Source organism: Diadema antillarum, unplaced genomic scaffold (assembly GCF_040938485.1).
Source record: "Diadema antillarum isolate AM-2024a unplaced genomic scaffold, OU_Dant_1.0 seq00000547_RagTag, whole genome shotgun sequence".
Lineage (NCBI taxonomy): Eukaryota > Metazoa > Echinodermata > Echinoidea > Diadematoida > Diadematidae > Diadema > Diadema antillarum.
In genome coordinates, this window is record NW_027271493.1 from 306,692 (window position 1) to 326,245 (window position 19,554).

Genomic DNA, 19,554 nt, shown 5'->3' on the forward strand with positions numbered 1-19,554 from the left:
TTACTGTACAGTAGTTTCAAAGTGTCTAAACTCACTGAACTTAATTGCAATACACTGTACTTTCAGCATTTTTTTAAAGGTCTAACCGTCTTTATTTTTTTTAAATACTGTAGTTTACCACTTTTTACAGAATAGTATCCTTGATCAGGCACAGTATTAGATACCATATATGGAGTAATAATTTGAAAAATGTCCGTTTAATTGTTGTGTCATATTGTAAACTCTTGCATTTTCCCCTCTCCTTACAGCATTTTTTTTTTTTGTCAAAAGTCTTCCCTCTAATTTGGAAGCAACTATGGCACTACCAAATACTTTCCGAAAGATGGTCGTGAACCGGCTCACAACAAAGTTCCGTGAAGCAGTGAATATTGTCTCAGTCCCCATGGTAGAACCTGGACCATCAGAGGTGCTAATGAAAACAAGGTAGGCCTACACTTTTTATACTTTAGACACAATTTTTTGTACCACTTCTGCTTCAAATAACTTCTGCTTCAAATATCACTATATTGGAAATAGGTGAAATGAAAATGGAATGAATCGCTCATTTATAAACAAAAGGGGGATCATTACGATCAAATCAACCATCAACAACGATGCTAGCACTGTTAACCATTTCCGAATCCCCCCCCCCCCCCGTGGGTTCTCGTCACCTTAGTAAAAACCGCAAATTGCATCAGTTATACATGTATATTCTCTTCAATCTGAGCAACAATCATGTACAATCAATCTATATCTTCCCATTAAATGCGAACTACATTTGTATACCCAATCTAATCGATGATACTATTCAAACCAATCCAAAAACCCATGCATGACTCGTCAAAATGATGCAAAGGAGGGATCACATCTGATCTCCCTTCAATTGCATAAACAACTTTCATCTCATTGAATCCTTTTCAAAACACAAAACATCTACAGCGTTACTCATACCTCAATCCTACTCAGGAATCTCTGTTGTGTATACGAGTTCCCGTTTGTCACATCGTACAAACCCGGATTTTCTCCAAAATCGGGATGATTGTCCAAAACTTTGACTTTTCCTGCGACGCAAAACGTGTCCTCTTCCTCTGGCCGTTCTTAGAGCGAATGAAACTCACGCGGTCTCTCCGAGCTGACCCGAGGAAGATTTCTGACCCAATCACTCTTTTCTTCCAAATTATTATTCTTTAATACTCTAAAATAATATTGGTTTTCCATAAAGCGAAATAAACATGAACATACCTTTTGAAAATCACAATGCCAGAAACTACTTATATCTGAAAATATCAGATATAGCCGATGTTTTTGTTCTATAATTTTCTCTAGAAGAATTACTTTCTTGCTCGCAGATGACCACATGATGCCATCGCAAGTCAAGTGGTTTTCTACGAAATACATCCCGATTAGAGCTATTCTCCTGCTTTTTTGAGGCAAAAACAGCAATACAATGGATTACACTGTATACAAATTCATTTTTAATCCCGTTCATGCGCTGTAGGGAAGTGTTCTATTCCAAGCATCTTAATGAGCCATAATAACAACAATATTATCGAATTTACTTCTACCAACTAACAAATTAATCTTGTCAAATTTCCATTTTATGACAGTATTAGGAATTAATCTATCGTGTCTGGTACTCATTGTAGTTTCATTTGTCATAACAGTGTGAATGATGTAAAATCAAAGTACAGTCGGTCACAGCTGTTTCACTGTTGAGTATAGGTGAGTAGCTTTTTTATAAACAAATGCTCACATTGTCAATCTCTCGCTCCTGGTTTTCCCTTTCTCTCCCACCTTATTCTGCTCTTTCCTCCCCCTCTCTCACTGGCCCTGTCTCTCCTTGTCTCTTTTTCTCCTTTTCTCCTTTTTTCTTCCCCTTCTTCCTTCTCTCTATTTCTATCTCCTTCAATCTCTCTGTCTAGAAACTCTCTCTCCTTTTCCCATCTTTTCACCTGTCTCTCTCCCCTCCTATTCTTTGACTGTCCAGATTTGTGGGAATCAATGCGTCGGAAATCAACATGTCTGCTGGCAGATATGAAGCAACTGGGAAACCTCCATTTGGTGCTGGGATGGAGGTATTTAAAGACAATATTGTCCTTAATGTTTCATGCCCTGAACTTTGTTGAGAATATTTCTTGAAGTGATTTTGAACTGTTGCTGGTTTAAAAGCTAAATTCTTGTCTTCCAGCAGCCCCCCTTTTTTTTTATAGTACATTGGATAGGGTCTACCACTTCACTTGGCCCCCCCCCCCCCTTTTTTTTCTTTACCCTGGAACTGGCTCCAGAAAAAAAAAAAAAAAAAAAGCAACAACAACAAAGTCGTTCTTAAGCTTCTTTTGTAACTTTTTTCTTTGTTTGTTTGTTTGCTGATTAAACCTGGAAGTGGCACAAGAAATATAAACTGACCCACCCTCCCTTTTTAAAATGTGGCGCCGGCTGTGAAATTAACTATGTGAGTTACACGGTTGTTTTCTCCCAACCGATGCTTATAAAAATTAAACTTTTTCTGACATGTAGATATATCATGTTACTGTACTGATATAGGCCTACTGATTGAAAACTTTTTGCAGTATGTTCGGTGCATTGATCTTATGAACCTGACTACTTTTGTGCAGAGCGTCGGTGAAATCGTGAAAGTCGGCAGTGACGTGAAGAAATTCAAGGTTGGTCAGTCCATTGCCGCCATGAATTTCGGTGCCTTTTCTGAGTATGCGGTAAGCACTTTTTGTTTAATAAAATGGGTCTATGAACTTTGGCATCAGCTTGTAAAATTTGATACCGGTATAAAATTTCCAAACAGCGGTGACTGCTTTTTGATAGGCTGTGCAGAAGGACTTGTGAATTAATGCGATTGTTTTAGGTATAAGTTTGGCATAAGTCCACTTACATGTATACAGCCTTTCTGCTTACACATATTTTGCTAAAAAATAAACAATGAAATAAGAAGAGAGCGCAAGGGATTCATTTCTCACTTCTGATGTGTCACATTCTTTTACTCATTTATTATGTTGGGTGTGTTGTGCTCAGTTTCGCAGATGAAATTTGCACGATCTGTGGACTAGGTTAAACTCCCTTAAAGTTTGTGAATAGATTCCAGTCGCGACTAACGGAGCATTGGTGTCTTCAAAGATCATGACACACTCCAGAAAAAGATGAAGCACTCTGTTCCTCTGATGGAGATCCTGTGTTGTGAGAGATTCTCAAAACAGAACACATTATGACAAGAAGAATCGTTTAAATTCTTCAAAATGGTTGTGGTCCTTTACAACCTTCAAAAATAGCACTGGTCAAACCATGTCATGGAGTATCACCCTCTACAAATGAGATCAAGGATGAAATAAATTTGTCACTTTTTGACATTGGATAGAATGGATCCACCATATATTCATCGAAATTTTGCATAGTAGGGTGACGCAAAGATGATACGAATTAGGCAAAAAGCACACGCGTCTTCACACATTGCACCCACACAAATACAATGTACCTGAGGGAATAAGTTACAATTCCAAAGCTGTTATAAACCTTGTACAGCTGTACTGTATCTAAAAAGTAGCATTTAGTCTTTTGTTTTGTTTGATTATTTGTCTTTTCCAAATGTTGCTATTTGTGTTTGATGTCCAGGTGCTGCCAGAGAGCTTCGCCATTCCAATCCCAGCGGCCAAGCCGGAATTCATCACTCTCATGGTCAGCGGGATGACCGCTGACCTCAGCCTTTCGGAGGTCAGTGTGCTTTCAGCCACATTCTTGCATAATTGGATAAATTGTTCAGGATGGCAGATACATAATTATGTACATGTACTAGAAGCACACATATGGCCGGCCTATATCTGAAGCCAATTGATGACTGTTCTGTGATGCATATAAGGCCTCATGAGGCATTATGATTGAAACATGCTTTCCTGTCTGTTCATCAGGACATGTTTTTTTTTTTTTTTTTTTTCATGACAACTTGAGAATGATATGAAGTAAAACTTAGTCAATGTACATGTACATCATTCTATTGTTCCAATACAAAGATGAAATTATTGGATTGTGAGTAAAATGCTTGAATTTTTGTATTGACCCCATAGTGAAAAGCTTTGGTGAAGACAGTTTGACTTTTTGAGATCGACATACTTCTGACCATCACCCAATATCACTTGTATTACATCCTGTTAGGACTTAATACTAGTGATATTGGTTGATGGTCTAGAGTCTAGGTACATGCTGTTGAAAATCGAGACAGAGTAACCTAGACTGTCAATCTCAGTGGTACAATTATTGTGCACTCCAATTTTAAAGAATGCTTTTTTAACAAATTTTGTTATTATTCAGGGCTCAACGCTAATATTTTTCTCTGATGGCCCGTTTGTGCCTCGAAAATGTTTAATTTGAAATTTTGGTGAGCCAAAAAAGAAATGTATTGAATCAAAATGAAAGGACACATAATAATCCATTTTTGAGTCTTAGTTGCCCAATTGGGCCACCAAAAGATAGCATTTTTGGAAAATTGGTGGCCGGACATAAAATTTTAGTGACCCCGGGCCACGGGGCCACAAAATGTTGAGCCCTGCAGTGAAGTAAAAATTCAGGTCCCAAAATTATTATCTCTATATCTGCCAATCCTGAGGACTTTGTTATAAATGGAGTCAACGGTATCGTAGAGCTTAAGGCCCTTTTAAGAATGGGGTAAAATTACCCAATGCTATGATTTCCTGAACATGATCGCCATTTTGTCCCTGTGTGTCATTTCACTTGTCTGCATCTTGCTCGATATCTAGCTCTGGCAGGCTTGTCTGTGATTACATTTGATGTGCAGTATTTTGATCTGTTTCTATTCGTTAGGTTGGTGACCTGAAATCAGGCGAGACTGTGCTAATTACAGGTTTGTATGTTTTGTGTCAGTTTAACAGTTTCCATATGGCACCAAATTATGATATTTTCCCCTGTTTTTAACTTTTTTTTGGTCATTTCTTTAATTAGTGAAATCTCAAGCAATTGATAGGTGTAAATATCAACAACTTGCCAATTTGGTTTCATCCACTGAATCAGTATTACTTAAAAGTGCATCGTGAATTTTTCTCTCTTTTCTTGTCTGTTATATTTTGCTTTAATTGTGGAAGGGAGAAGTATGGCACAGGATTTGATTGTCCGCTGATGCACTATAACTTGGTGTCATGGTAACCTTTAATAGAATCCTCCTGTGTAACTGTATACTTGGTAGCATCTAAGAGTTCACCCAAAGATACTCCAAATGAAAGAGAATTCATCATCTAGGGTTTAGTGGTGTTAATACTTACAGCCTCAAATCTCACATCCATGCAAATGTCAAAAAGATTATCTTGCCAACTCTTTAGTTCTTGGTGTACAAAATGATATCACGCTCCTTTTATCCCCTCAAAGAAAGAACAAAATAATTTTGTGCTGTGTGGTGTGATACTTCAGCATTCCTTTTTTTAAATTTAAATACCATAATGAACATGTGGCTCAGAGAGGTAAGTTTAACCTTTTTATAATCTCTTGATGCCAATAAACATGATTGGAGAATGTGACCCTACATGTACATTGTATGCTCTGAAGTAATCATAGAGGGGTTTAAAGCAAAGCATATTTTTCACCTAATCTTGACAAAGTCATAGCCCATTTTATTCTGTTTCTGCTTTGTTTCTGAATAGCTGCTGCTGGTGGCACCGGACAGTTTGCAGTAAGTACAGTACTTGTTGCACTCTGTGAGCTTATGAAGGGAACCTGACCCGACCTGGCCTGACCCAACCCGACTTGACCCGACCCGACCCGACCTGACACGACCCCTAATCAGTGTGGTGGAGCACAGGGGGTAGAGAAAAGAATGTGCAAAGGAGAGCTGGGGGAAAGTTGGATATGAAAGTAGGTGCGGTAGTGTTGGAAGAGTTCAGAGTAGCTGTGGATAAAGGGGGGGGGGGGGGGGATTCCAAGCATTGTTACACCAATGGACATGCTACAGATAGAGAATCATACCATTATTTTGTTGTGTGATTCTTTAAGATGTTGTCTGGTTAAGATTTTGAAGGCTTGGACACCATGGCAGTCTAATATTGTGGAAAGCGATGTACATGTGCATCATATACCTTTGTTCCATTGTATATTTTCTGCACAGCTGAAACATACTGTAAAACGAGGAATGTTCTCGTGCATTTTAATTTAGCGAATTTTGCAAGCACCAAGATTTGCAAAATTAAAATGCATGTAAAAGTTCTTGTCTACGCTATATGCATTGAATGCCAGTGGCAATTCGTGGAAAATGTAATGCCGCGAAAAAGGCCATCGGCTCCAATTCGTGAAAATTTCATGCCGCGAATATATCATGTTTTACAGTATAAGCTCTATGCATCAGAGACAATTACTGTATAACCTTCATCTTATAACTGTGGGTAGTAGTGGGTATAAGTTACATCTTGGTAGCTTCATCTACAGCTTCACGCATTATGCATGCTTTAAAAGATATTCCATATACTAGGACCTATGACATATCAAGCAAGTAAACTTTTTGTTTCAGGTGCAGCTTGCCAAGCTTGCTGGCTGCCATGTGATCGGGACATGCTCTACAGACTCCAAGGTGGACTTTCTCAAGGTAAGGTCAATCCTCTGTGGTGCAGTAATTGTATCCTGATTATGAGACTACCATTATCTTTATTATTATTATTTTTTTTTCATGAAGACAACCTATTTTTATCTTTCTGTAGCAAAGCCCTGAAGTTCACTTTTTGGGAAAGTACTCAAAAGAAAAAAAGTTGCAAGGTTTTATTTTCATGTCACAATGGAACCCCCCCCCCCCCCCCCCCCCCAAAAGAGGCATTATATGTGATGTGCAAGGAAGTTATGATACATGTTTTGTCAAAGTTAGCCGTAAAAATTGATCAGATGTAGTCTGTAGGAAGTGGTAATACATTATGTATTGATAACTACAGAAACCTCTTGGAGAATGTTGCACACACATCAGATTCTATGACGAATGAGTATGGCTTTATTATCATCAGTGATCATTTTTGTTTGTGGGTAATAAATTGAACACAATGAAACTAGTGAGAATAGTAATAACTTCGGGCACATAATGAGTTAATTTTCTTTCTCTTCATAACCTGATATGTCGTCCTCTCTGATCAGAGCATTGGATGTGACCGTCCAGTCAACTACAAGAAAGAGAACCTCAAGGAAGTCCTCCGCTCAGAGTTTCCGGTGAGATCTTTTGTTAACCCAAACAAGGATTTTTATTTCTTTTGTGTATTATCAATCTGTGATGGAAAAAGTGATAATGATGTTAAGGGTAGTCATATTGGTAGTAACGAAAGCAATCATAATACGAATTTAAATTTTGGATATCTCTGCTAGGTTTTGCTGATCATAGAAATTTGCCAAGTTTGAAAACCCTGGTCAGTGAAATCAGACCTGCAACCACCGAATTATTTTGAAAGATTCTGACAGATAGATAATAATACTTTTGAAATGAAGTTGAAACCAGGAAAATGTAATTATGAGATATGGTTAGTTGTATAGGTTCAACATGGTTGGACCTCTTTTAGATATGTTGGTTTTCATTGCACTGAATTACTTGAAAATCAATCAATTGTGATAAAATCTCCAGTATACTGTTAAAGATGCTACCAGAAAACTCACCCAATAGATATGAGAATTGTAAAACTCTATTTAGATCTTCACCACAAAATGCCCTTTGGTACCAGGCAACTGTGTGTGTGTTGTGGACAGGTGCACTACAAAATGTTCTTTGCTACCACGGAACCATAATTATTTGTCGTGGTCAGATGCCTGCATTGCTTGTCTTTAAATTAACACAAGACTGTGCCCCTTTCTTCACAGGGAGGCATTGATGTAGTGTATGAGACCATCGGGGGAGAAATGTTTGACACCTGTCTGAAAGCGTGAGTTCCTTTCTTTACCAATGTTCTCCGCTAATACAATTGTAGTTTGTTCCACAGCCTTTTTTAGCCATGCAGTTATAACTACTCATCATCCACTGGTTTTATCAAAATAGGCTTTCTGAAGCAGAATCTGGTTAAAATGTTGAAATAGTATTAAAGTGTTCTGGGAAATTTGCTCAGGTTGAGACACATGGAACCACAGAATTTTTTTTTTTGACTTGAGAAGGTTTGCTGTAATTATATTAGACTGTTATGATGATCGATTCTCATTGTGGATATTCAAGAGTGCTGGTACTATAAAAGAAGTTATTTTCATGAGGGTTTAACTTTCACAAATTTTTCAAATCACTGTTGGGCCGCAAATTTAACACCACTTGAAAATATTGCCACCTGATCTTGATCACATTCAGTTTACAGGCAGGCAGTAGTCCCAGGCATTAGTGCACTTCCAATAGTCTCGGTTTCAAATCACAAAAAATCCCACTAAAATATATGTGACCTCATTCACAAAAATATCTGTATGCAAAAATATTGCAGTAGATTGCAGGAAGTATAAATCATTCAAGAATTTGCCATCAAGGCTCGTTTCCAAATTCAGCTGTGTTCAGTGCTTGTCACCATTGACCACGTTATGACTGCCAGCCCATGGTGTGTGTCTATTGCTGGACAGAGATTCCGGTAGATGAAATTCTAAATCCTACCATTGCTCTGGCTGTACCACCTTCCAGTGTATTTGCCAGAAACTATGTGCCTATACCACCAGAGCTTCCAAGTCTTCTGTTTCTACATGAGGTTTCCTCAAAAATTTGATATGTCCTCATGTCTAGTGCACATTCAAGGACAAGTCCACCTTCATATACATGTGGATTGAGTGAGTGCAGCAATATTTGTAGAGCACATCAATGAAAGTTTGGGGAAAATCGGACAATCTGTTCAAAAGTTATGAATTTTTAAAGTATCTGCACAGTCACTGCTGGATGAGAAGACTACTAGAGTGTGTGATGTCACATGCGTACAACGATATAAGGAAAATATAAAGGAATTTCACGAAATTCTACTTTTTAAAAAAGGTGCACATTTCCCCGACTTGTCTCTGACATATGTTAAGGGTAATATTATTCCCCTTGCCTTCTGAAAGAGGGAAGTCAAGCGTTCTTTTATTATGCGAGAAAAGTGAAAATATCTTGAATTTTCCTTATACTTTCTTTATATCGTTGTACACATGTGACATCACAAGCTGTATTACTATAGTAGTAGTCTTCTCATCCAGCAGTGACTATAAAGCAGAAACTTCAAAAATTCATAAGTTTTAAAAGGATTGTCCGATTTTCCTCAAACTATTGCTGATGTGTTCTTGTAATATTGCTGCATTTACTCAATCCACACATCTCTGAAGGTGAACTTGTCCTTTAAAATCCCCCTGATTCAGGAATGTATTTCTGCCCCCTGATGATAATGCATAAGACACACAAGCATCTCTCCCCAATATTGTCCTGTGGAATTTCCCTAAATATGCACGTGAATGTTGACAGCTCTTGCATCAGTTTAATTTTCAGTTTGTGTGTGTGTGAGTTTTTTGAAGTTCTCTTTTCTGTTCTGTCTTGTGTCTGTACAGTTTAAACAACAAGGGAAGGTTGATTGTCATCGGCTTCATTACAAACTACCAGCAAGATGGCCCCCTGGCTCCCAAGAATGAAGCTTCCTGGGCGTCTACAGTAAGCCCACTGGCTTGTCTGAATATAAAATATATTTATAAGTTGATGAAGTGTTGCAATCATTTTGGCGGTTGTTCGAAAAGAGACATTAAGTGTGTATGGTAGTCCATGTACTGATGTGATCATTGGAAGGATACAGAAATGAAAACTTCAGCAGAAGTTTTTGCCTCTATGTGCGCTGTTGCTTGAAGGTGACTGTTATATGCATCTGTAGTAGGTTCATTTTTGTGATCGCTGTAATAAAATATCTTCTTGTATTTTGCTCGAATTTTTGCAGTACATGTATTTGGAAAAAAATGTACAAAGGGAATTGACAGTGTCTGCTTGAGAGAGAGAGAGAGAAAAGAAATGAGCAAAGTTCATCTACAATCTTGCAGGCAACTTAAAGGAAGGTTCTAGACAAATCATATGATAGAGCTCAAACAATCAAACAAACCAACAAATGGCCATGTGGATGTAACCATTAGGAACCAGTTGTGAAGTCTAGGAGACATGCACACCCGTGTAGGAGACATGCACACCCGTGTAGGAACTTTGATGATGTAGTACAAAGGCCTACTCCATCTAATGTTATATCTTGATTATTTAGCTTGCTTGGAATTTGCTTTTTTGCCCAACAGGTTCTCTCAAAGTCTGCCTCCATACGTGGCTTTCTTCTCTTCCACTACGTCAACCTGTACTCAAGGTCCCTGACCAAACTGTCCAAGCTCCTGATGACTGGGGACCTCAAGGTGGGCTACGATCTCGGCAAGCATGACAACAAGGGACCCTTCAAGGGCTTGGAAGGCATTTATGATGCTGTGGACGTAAGTAACAAGTCCCTTCTTTAAAGGGTCTATGCCATGCATGCTGGTGCATTTTAGGAGCATTGTGGCGCTACCACCCATAGAAGAAACGTATACCGGTAGATACATTGTACATGTATTACCTATTACGTCATTTGCCAGTAAATGTGATGAAGGACAGATTTTGCTCCTCTCCCCTCTTTTTTAAAAGTCTTTTATTGCTTTAAGGTGGGTTGTCAATTCAACCTTGTACCTTGGTTGATATGCATTTGCTTACCTGAACCATGAATTTGAAATAATCATGCACATCTCTGTACAGGCGACTCCTATTGTAACAAAATCCTGGGGACCCGCAATTTTCTTTCACTGTATTGAAATTATGTAATAGCCAAACAGTGAAGTAGAGCGTTTCATTAAAACCCTTGTACGTGCACTGTTCATACTAGTACCCTTTGAGGAACTACAGAATTTGCATAAAAGTATAAAACTAGGATATTATTGAGAATATGAATGTGCTTTTAATTATACGCTAATTATAAAAAAAAAAAAATGGTACTATTTTCTCTCTATCATTTTCAGTATCTGTATTCAAAGAAGAGCGAAGGGAAAATTGTGGTCGAGGTGAATCAAGAGGACACCGCCAAGCTGTGAAGCCGCCGGCATGACAACAACTTTTTGTGAGGCCAATGATTGATGAATTCGTAGCATTATACCGATCAGTACTAGAAATACGTTTGAAATTTGCTTTAATTCCCTGTAATAAGATGATATGATATGCTGCCATTGATGTGTAGGCCGACATTCTGTGTGCCATTCTTAGGTGACATGTAGCCATGCAGTCTGTAAGTGTTTCACAGCCATGCAGTCTTTAATTGTATCCATTTCTCTCCCAGCCAAGAAGCAGATACATGCAACTCAGGGAATGATCTTCTATTGTAAATGTGAGATGTTTTCATTTTGGGAGTCCATGCGACGTTCAAGTCAGTAATAAGTGCCAGAGTAGAGTCTAAGAGATGTGCAATACACATCAAGTAAGTTGTGATATTTGTCCATGTTCCTTTCAGAAAAAAAGAAAAGAAAAGGAAAATGCAACTCTGTTAAACTTAATTTTCCACTTGCAAATGTGTATAAAAACCACTTTTGCTTAAAAAAATGAAATGGAAAAGATTGTTGTATTGCTGTACCTTCATGGCAGTATACGATTGCACAGTAGACCACACTCATGCAGAACACTGGTATGAGAAACTAGGTCATTAGTGATTTTTGCCTGAATGAGGATGATTATGACATGCTGGAGGAGACCTTGAAGAATTGCCCCTTTTTGTCAGACCAGCAGCCATCTCAGAAAGAATTGATTCTTACCTGATGGCAAATCATGGGAATCGAAGTCTCTGATCATGAAAACTTTTGGAAAACCTTCCTCTTGATGAGTAGATGTATTTGAAGTGCATGGATGTTTGGAAAATGCAGGCAATTTATTGTGCTTGTATGTAATGCCGTATGTGATTGATATATAGTGTTTGTTTTTGTGTAGAGCAGAAACTCCTGATTATGAACCTGAGAAATATTCATGCATGTCGTTGGGTGACCGTGCATTGGCCGTTAACGCAATACAAATTGTATTGCATTAACGGCCAATGCACGGGCACCCGACGATGTGTACTGCATGATTGAAAAGTGTAGACAGTTTTATCCTGTGTATTCTAATTTTGATAGGGAGTTAATGTTTTACTGCAAAACAGAAACAAACCTGACTAGACTGAGAATACAAGAAATATTCATGTATGTTTTTGCATATTTTCAAATGTATTGCCCAAGAAAGAAACTGAAATATTAGCTCAACTTGAGAATTTAAATGACACCAGAATTATTATTTTTGCACCCAGGGGGCACTTTTAAATGTGCAAAAATGCAAATTTCAGTGGACAAATTGTGTCCCCAAATAGCCAGTGTGTTGTAGTTATCTTACTTTGATACAATGCATAATATGCATTAATCCCCGTAATGTTACTGCAATTTCACCACAATGTGAAAGCATTAAAGATGCTAAATTTAAAGTTTTGATTGTAATTTTGTGATTAACTGGTGACCTCAGAATGAGGTTTATACATAAGTCAGATAATAGAAACCATTCAGGGTTTGTTCTGCATCTTGATAATTGTGCCACTGCAATTTTAACTACAAGTACATTGTACATGTGTATAAAGATATATCTGTGTAATCATTTTAAAATCTTTAAAAAATGTATCCGATGTTTTTCACAATTTTTACAAACAAAAAAAATTATTAAAGGAATATCAAAACTATTTCAGGGCTGGAAGTGTTATTCAAATGTATCCAAATTAAGTTCTAGTGCAAGTGATTGCTGTGTCTGTGTGTGTGCGAAGTGAATATGCGTGTGACACGTCTACCTTGCCTAAGTCGAATCCAAAGGGCCCAGGGAAAGTCCTTTGACCTGCACAAATTTTACTTACGCAACAGAATGAACGTCTTTATATCCGTCCAGGTAGAATTTTTCTCTGACTTGTGCAAGGTTGACCAAAGGCAAGGTTGATTGTACAAAGTTTGTTCTTCACTTTAAGTGGACACCCTACCCTCCCCCTCCCTCCCCCCCCCCACAAAAAAACAAACAAAACAAAAACAAAAAAAAAAAACAGAAGAAGAAGAAAAAAAGAAGAAGAAGTGGTGAATGAGAGTTGGAAACAAGATGTACACTGTACATTATCAATCAGTGACTTGGTTCTATCTTTTTCCCTTCTGTCTTCCTTTTCATTTCTTCAATCACAACTGCTCCCTTTCCCACCACTCGTCATTCTCTGTACAGGCGACTCCCGATAAAACTAAGTCCTCAGGACCGGGCAGTTTTCTTTCATTATATCAAAATTTTGTTACAGCTGAACAGTATTTGAGTACATAAAGAGAGATGATCATTTCGGAACATGAATTTTTACTCTCTTCCAACAAGAATGTTGATACATAGTCTACCTTGCTTTAGTCGACTTCGCATAAGTCGAACGTCTTAAGTCCTCTCTCTGTATATTCTATTGATTCTAATTCCTCATAAGTCAAATTTTCTCTAAGTCAAAGCTATTTTTTCTGAGTAAATAGATGAGACTTGGTCAAAGTTGACTGTATACTGTGTTTGTTATAGTAACGGAAGTGCAAGACATTGTACAATTTTTAAATTCTGATTAAAATTTCCTAATCAGCAGCAATTGACTCACTGGTTAGCATTAACAAGCAAAATTCTGACGACTAGTCTTATCAACATGCACAGATCAGAGACTGAGTATGTAACATTTTTCTTGGGCTCCGCAATCACAAAAACAGAAAATGGGATAGGTGGGTATCATTGGGCAATGGCACTGCTTGCCAACAACACTAGTAGTTTGGTTGGCTTTACTGAAACCATGGTGTACACATACACATTCATTCATACAAAACATCATTTTGCCTTCTGTTTGCCAGCATACCTGCATCACAGTACTCAAACACAATTCTCTGTGCTACATTACACTTGAATTGCCACCACATAGAAATGAAAGTAATCAGACATGAACACACTGTTTTCCCTTTACATGAAAAAACTTGTATTTATTGAACAGAAACAAACACATGAACAGTTGCAGATCTCAACTGGTAGAGACAATTTGGGATTCAACACAAACTGCATCTCTCTGGACCAAACAAAGATATCCTGGAATTTCGCGCCAGTCTACCAGACTCCGCTGCAACGGACAAAATCTGGCATCTGTGATGATGATGACGATTTGATGATGATGATGAGAAGAAGAAGATTCGAGAAGGAGAAGGAGGGAATTCCAAGACGTCAATATTTGTGTCCAGAAGATTAGCAGTCATGTGCTGTTTCCATGGCATTGGTAGATTGCTCTGCATTCCTTTTTTCCGTCCTTGAATTCTTAATGCAAGACCATGTGTGCCTCGGTTCGTTTGAACAAGAGGGGGTGGTCTAACAAAGCTGATGTTGGTGAGGGAAAGGCAATGCCCTATGCTTGTTCATGTAAAGGGAATTCCAGAAATTTTTGTAACTGCACTGTGAACAGTCATATCATCTTAGAAGTTGAGCTTGGTTCTCTTCCAGTGCCTTCTCTTGGCATTGTAGCTGCAGAGGAGTATGACAAGAGAAAAAACATATATTAGATGCAGTCATCCTGACGCCTAATGCTGCAAAATTTTGTAAGCTTGAACTTTGTATTGACTACACTTGATGCCATGACAGTTAAAGTGGGTAGAAATAAATGTCAGTACTTTGCAGAGTCCCCCCTCCCCCATGTCTTATTGTCAATTGTAATGTGCAATCAATACGGGTACTTCAAATACTATTTCAACTGAAGTAGGCCCTATGTATAATGCAGGCATATACACCACCTTACACCATTAATTGCACTTTCCGAAGTAACTCTACAGTGAAGGCAAACATAAACGCAAACTGTTTATTCTGGATGCAAGAGCAGGTATACCCATTCCCGTGTTGATTGCTCTTATATAGTCCAGGCTAGGCTCCATAGAAAGTGCACCTAACCTTGTTTTTTGATATATACAATGTTTTTTGATGGTTTCTTGTCAATTCGAGGGTGCTGATTCCAAATCCGATTGATGCCACTCGCGTAACCTTGAGCATTTTCGGCAAAACGCAAAAATCCAAAATGGCCGCTAGATATGCTAATTTGGGCATGATAATCTCAGTTATGTCAATTTTATGAAAATTATTCCATCAAAGTTTTAAAAATTTTTGTTCCTTGAGTAATTCTACTTGCACTTGCAAGAAATTTTTCATTTGAAGAGGTACATTTAGTATCTGAAGCTTATTTTCAATTCAAAATGGCCGCCACTCCTATACTCATGTACTATATGAATGGCAAAAAAATATGCATAGAAATAGAAGACGAATTTTCAGTCACATACCTACGCTTTTATCAAGTTGTGCATGTGTAATGCAAATCTGAGGAGTGCCACTAGCAAAACAAGCTAGCAAACAAGCAAACAAACAGAAAGTTTATTGTTTTGGGGCTTATTATATTCTTCTTAATACAAAACTTCAAAATGGATGCCACTCATATACCCCTGCACAACATGAACGGCAGAGCGTGTGAAATAAACATTTTTTTTTTCTGTCACTCAGGTACACTGTTTACCAATTTGTGTGCTGACTATAAATCAGAAGGTTGTTTTATTTTTTGATCAAAGGCTGTTTTATTTTTTGATCAAAGGCTGTTTTATTTTTTGATGCAAACATCCAAATTTGCTACCTCAATCTGAATTTTTCCCTAGGTATTTGGAAAAAATCCACCAAAACTTGAAAAGATCGTTTATCAGGAATCAACTGTCCTGTTCTACATTATCTAAAAGCGATATTATACAAACTTTTCAGTCCCCTCATCCAAGAAAGAACATGAGGCAGGGGAAAGTGGAAAAAAAGGGACCACCTCACTTCCTGTTGTCAAATCTCTGAAATGAAAACAATGCCCCAAAGTTTTTAATGTTAACCCAGATGAATTATATATGGTAGATGAATTTTACCACCGTTTTTTTTTTCGGAGTGAATGTGTTTGAGTATAGGCCTATGATGTCGAGGGAGACTGAGATCTGTACAGTGCTGCCTCATTCTGAAAGCAGTGTTATAACAACTTCACACTGCTTGTCTTTAATCTTCAGTATTTGCAGATTCAGGATTGCTCTCGGTAACCAGACCAGCTGTGTTAGGACTCTGAATGATGGCCTCCTTAATGGTGGCTGTAAACTAACTCCACTAGAGGTCTTTTTAACATATATGTGGTGACATTACATTCACTTCACGTAGGAAGTTTGCCGATGATCTTGCCTTTACGTCTCATAGAAAGTCCTTGGATGACATGAGCCGAGTACTGACCCATCTCAAGACAATAGTGGAGTACTTCATCTTCTGGAGACTTTGCCCCAACCTTTATTAGATTATCATGAGACCCATGTCTTCCATCTTATATATATATCTTATACATATTGTATATATATATATATATATTTGTACTTTTTTATTTTGTTTTTCTCTTATGTTCCGGTCATTGTTGTACCCGTGCTCCCCTTCTCAATCTTAAACTCGTTTTTAACCGGGACCTACGCTCAACAAGCTCGCTTTTTAAGTAGGTTCCTTCATATTTCTTTAGCATTCATTCACAGATTCCAAACTGAACAGATCGACCACTATTATGTTTTACATATTTGCAATATTCTATGTATGACATGTATTTCATTTAATTTTGTTATATTTGATGTAAGTTTTCATCGAGAAATATGAAAATAAATTGAAATTGAAATCTTAGTAACCATCTTGCCAACGCTATGTTCAAGGTAGCCCTCTGTGGCAAGCCTTCCAAGCATAGGCTAAGGAAGTCCACCCTCCTTCACTGACACTCGATCACACTCCCTCACACTGGAAGGAAAGGATGGCAAGTGTCACCAGTGCCGTCAACCCATACCCTGACCTTCCAAACACGATAGCATGGAGGGGGGGGGGGGGGGGCATTTCATGAAGCTTTTTGTCTGACAAATTTGTTTGACAAACTTGTTTGACAAATTTGCTCTCAGCCAATCAGATGCAAGGAATTCAATGGCTTATAACAGTTTGTCAAAAAGAAAAGATATGACAAAACACTTCATGAAATGCCCCCTTGAACAACCTGCCATCAATGCGCCTGAAATCCCACAAGCCTAGATTTCCCTACTGTAACTTGAAAGCTTTGACCCCAAAACAGGTTGGTGCAGATGCTGGTCTGATGTCATCTCTTCTACCACCCAAGTTACCGACAACACTGTCTCTGGCCTGGCAACAAAGCCATAGGGCTTCAACGGGTGGTGATCAAGCAAGTCTTCATGTCTTCATCCTGTTTCTATGGCAAATAATCGCCCTCTGACCCCTGAGGAAGTGCTGAACATCACCAGATGTGGTTGCAATTAAAACAATTGCAGGACTAATATGCATCTTTAGCCTGAGAATTCTGCAAATTTGGGGCTGATGTCGCCTGCTGCTAAACATACAATTAAAGGCTTCTTTAAAGACAATAAAAATGACAGTTTTAGTTTTAAGACAAGACTGAATGAGATCATGATGTCAAAGTGTATATTATCAACACCTGGGAACTGTGAGAGAACTGAAAGAGGTATCTCACATTGCTCCTTGGTTGATGTTTAATGAATAGTTTGTACGGTATTGCATTAGGACAGTTTCGTTTTTGCCTTCAACAGTTTTTGTTGCTGTTTTAATTCAAGAAGAAAATCAGGTTTGCTCGATAATATCAAGGCGGCACTTCTAAATTAAATTATATCAAAGTGATGGAGGCTATGATCCATTTCGAACTCGCCTCAGGACTGTAAATTTGTTCTTTATTTCCATGCATATGTTTATGCCATTCATATAGTACATAAGCATAGGAATGGCGGCCATTTTGAATTTAAAAAATGAGCTTTAAATGCTAAATGAACCTATATAAAATGAAAATTTGCTTGCAAATGCAGATGGAGTAACTCTAGGAACAGAAATGTACAAAGTTTGGTGGAATAATTGGTCATATAATGCACATTATTGTGTTTACCATGGCCGAATTAGCATATCTGGCGGCCATTTTGGATTTTTGCATTTTGCCGAAAATGCTCAAAGTTACGCGAGTGGCATCAATCGGATTTGGAATCAGCACCCTCGAATTGACAAGAAACCATCAAAAATCATTGTATATATCAAAAAACAAGGTTGGGTGCCTTCTAGCCTGGACTATATATCATTGAGCAATTGTGTGCAATAGACTCGGTACTTTTGCTCCTACTCTATAAAAATCTATGCTGTATAGCAACGTCTGGCCCTTGAATAAGAAGGGGCAAGAACTAGCCCCCAGAATAGCTCAAATTCTTTATTGATTACCAGTGTGCTATGTCCCATCATATCATTACCCACTTTAACTACCAAAATCATTTTTCCTGGGCTGTCTTTTTTTTTTCCCTCCAGCTATTATACTTTGAGCTTGTAACTAGGTGGATTTGGCACTATTCACAAATTTGTCAATTAAAATAATTGTAATACCCATCTACCCTCCGCAACCAAGACTTAGAGGCACATGGCCTGCGAACGTTCTGATGATCACATCACCTAGGTACAAGTGATAACCTAGTTGTCTCTATGCACTGCCACACTTGAAAATTACATGGAATACAATGGACTCCCGTTATAACAAAGTCCTCCGGACCGGCAGATTTCTTTCGTTATATTGAAATTTCATTATAACCGAACAAATAAACAATTCATATAAAAAAAAGATCCTGTAATATTGCTGCCTTGCCTGCCTAAATTTTTATTTCGTTGTAACCGGAATTTCGTTATAACCGTGTTTGTTATAATGGGAGTGCACTGTAATGGGTTGTATAGCCAGACTTACCGAATCCTGTTGCCAGTCCTGAGGCGCACCCACTGTGGGATGGGGCGATTCTGCTTCTGCTTCTTGGCAAGCTTCTGCTTGATCTTGAAGGTCTTGTGCGACGGCTAGTGTAGGGAAGAGGAAGGGGGAAAGGGAACAAAACTTTAGACCTCTAGATCTGTAACCAGTATGAGCATGTTTCTGAAACATGTTTCTGAAACATGTATGTGTGTACAATAAAAGGAAACCAAAGCCCAATACAAATGTGGATTGAGTAAAAGGACCAATATTAGTACTGACGGTAGAACACATCAAAGTTTGAGGAAAATTGGACAGTAAGTTCAAAAGTTAAGCAAGCCGGCCATAATTCAACCATAATGCTGTCCAAAATTTGACTGCTAGCTGCGTATAAAACCTTCCAGATGCTTTTGCATACCACTGAATTTTGGCATGGGAAGTCAAACTTGGTACAGTGTATGGGGTTCGTAAATGAAATTTTGGAATTTGGGTGCCGTCATTGCTGGATGAGGAGACAACTAATATGACACCATTATGGACAATAATACAACAAAAATCTCAGAATACCACAAAATTTCGTTTTTCACGAAAAATACACATTCCATTGACTTGTTTGTGTTACAGTGTACATATTGCTAGCAAACTGCTGCAGTTCTTCAGTTTACAATGCAATTTGTGAACATTTTCTTGGTAAAAAGAAGTGGTACAGCCGTAGGTACACGTATTGGCATGATTTCAGGAAAGGTAATTTTCTTGAGTT

General features: G+C 38.1%; 1 protein-coding gene across 1 annotated transcript; it reads left to right on the forward strand.

The window, feature by feature from the left end:
- Positions 1–253: 253 nt before the first annotated feature.
- Positions 254–11,946, forward strand: LOC139734783 (prostaglandin reductase-3-like). The gene is made up of 12 exons (XM_071645575.1): positions 254–423; positions 1,967–2,054; positions 2,595–2,693; positions 3,601–3,699; positions 4,804–4,843; positions 5,634–5,662; positions 6,494–6,568; positions 7,102–7,173; positions 7,813–7,874; positions 9,490–9,589; positions 10,210–10,395; positions 10,954–11,946. The coding sequence occupies exons 1-12, from the start codon at positions 296–298 to the stop codon at positions 11,023–11,025; spliced, it is 1,050 nt and encodes a 349-aa protein (XP_071501676.1). The 5' UTR covers positions 254–295; the 3' UTR covers positions 11,026–11,946.
- Positions 11,947–19,554: the final 7,608 nt, after the last annotated feature.

Excerpts from the sequence above, each read along its gene's own strand:
- LOC139734783 (XM_071645575.1), top strand. The coding sequence starts at position 296 with ATGGCACTACCAAATACTTTCCGAAAGATGGTCGTGAACCGGCTCACA. Across the intron at positions 5,663-6,493 it reads GTGGCACCGGACAGTTTGCA|GTGCAGCTTGCCAAGCTTGC; the intron begins GTAAGTACAGTA and ends TTTTTGTTTCAG. Across the intron at positions 10,396-10,953 it reads GCATTTATGATGCTGTGGAC|TATCTGTATTCAAAGAAGAG; the intron begins GTAAGTAACAAG and ends TATCATTTTCAG.